At 53.9% G+C, this 693-nt stretch overlaps 1 protein-coding gene across 1 annotated transcript in view; it reads right to left on the bottom strand.

The window, feature by feature from the left end:
• Window positions 1-693, bottom strand: part of tbc1d9b (TBC1 domain family member 9b) — a gene marked incomplete in the record, with an annotated part of 17,785 nt that extends 17,092 nt beyond the window's left edge. Inside the window, 1 exon segment of the mRNA XM_014029536.1 lies at window positions 460-693. Coding sequence (XP_013884990.1) covers window positions 460-577 — 118 coding nt within the window.

Below are 693 nucleotides of genomic sequence, written 5' to 3'. Positions count from 1 at the left end.
ACACACACACACACACACACACACACACACACACACACACACACACACACAGCTGTGGTTCTGGTTCTGGTCAGCCCGCCTCAGAACCAGCCTCGGACCCTTGCAGGTACACACATCATAGAACATCAGCAGCACGTGACCTCACATCATTTTCTGTCAGCAGTGACGTCATCCTCACTGTTAACGGTTTTAGTAAAAGTTCTGTTGCTTTCGAACCGGTCCGTTTCCTGAACTGGGTCTCTGGTTCTGGTCCGTTCTAAATGAAGTCCACATTATCGGAACCATGCTGTGGAACTCAGCTCATGTAAACAGAACCTGAAGGTTCTGCTTGTTGACAGAACCGAACTCTARAACGTTTTATCCCAGCAGAACCGCTGGGACTAGATTGGACCACTCACATCGAACCAAACCGGACCACRAAGTGAGCCCGAACCCAGACATCAGACGGACCGAACTCACCGGACAGCCCCCCGCCGCGGCCGTGCCCCCTCCTCCTCTGCAGGACGAAGAACGGGTTGGCCCGYTCGGACACCCACAGAGCTCCGGCCAACAGAACCTCCTCCGGTTCGATCCACATCTCGGCCCGGTTCTGCTCGGCGGGAACACGTCCAGTCGGGGTTCTGGGTTCGGATGTTGTTTTCAGGGAGAAGTCTGATAATTTCACATCACTTCCGGGTGTAACACGTTAAACCA

This window comes from Austrofundulus limnaeus, unplaced genomic scaffold (assembly GCF_001266775.1).
Source record: "Austrofundulus limnaeus strain Quisiro unplaced genomic scaffold, Austrofundulus_limnaeus-1.0 Scaffold919, whole genome shotgun sequence".
NCBI lineage: Eukaryota > Metazoa > Chordata > Actinopteri > Cyprinodontiformes > Rivulidae > Austrofundulus > Austrofundulus limnaeus.
Note: the sequence above shows the minus strand (reverse complement) of the source record. Positions and strands in the feature narration are given on the sequence as shown.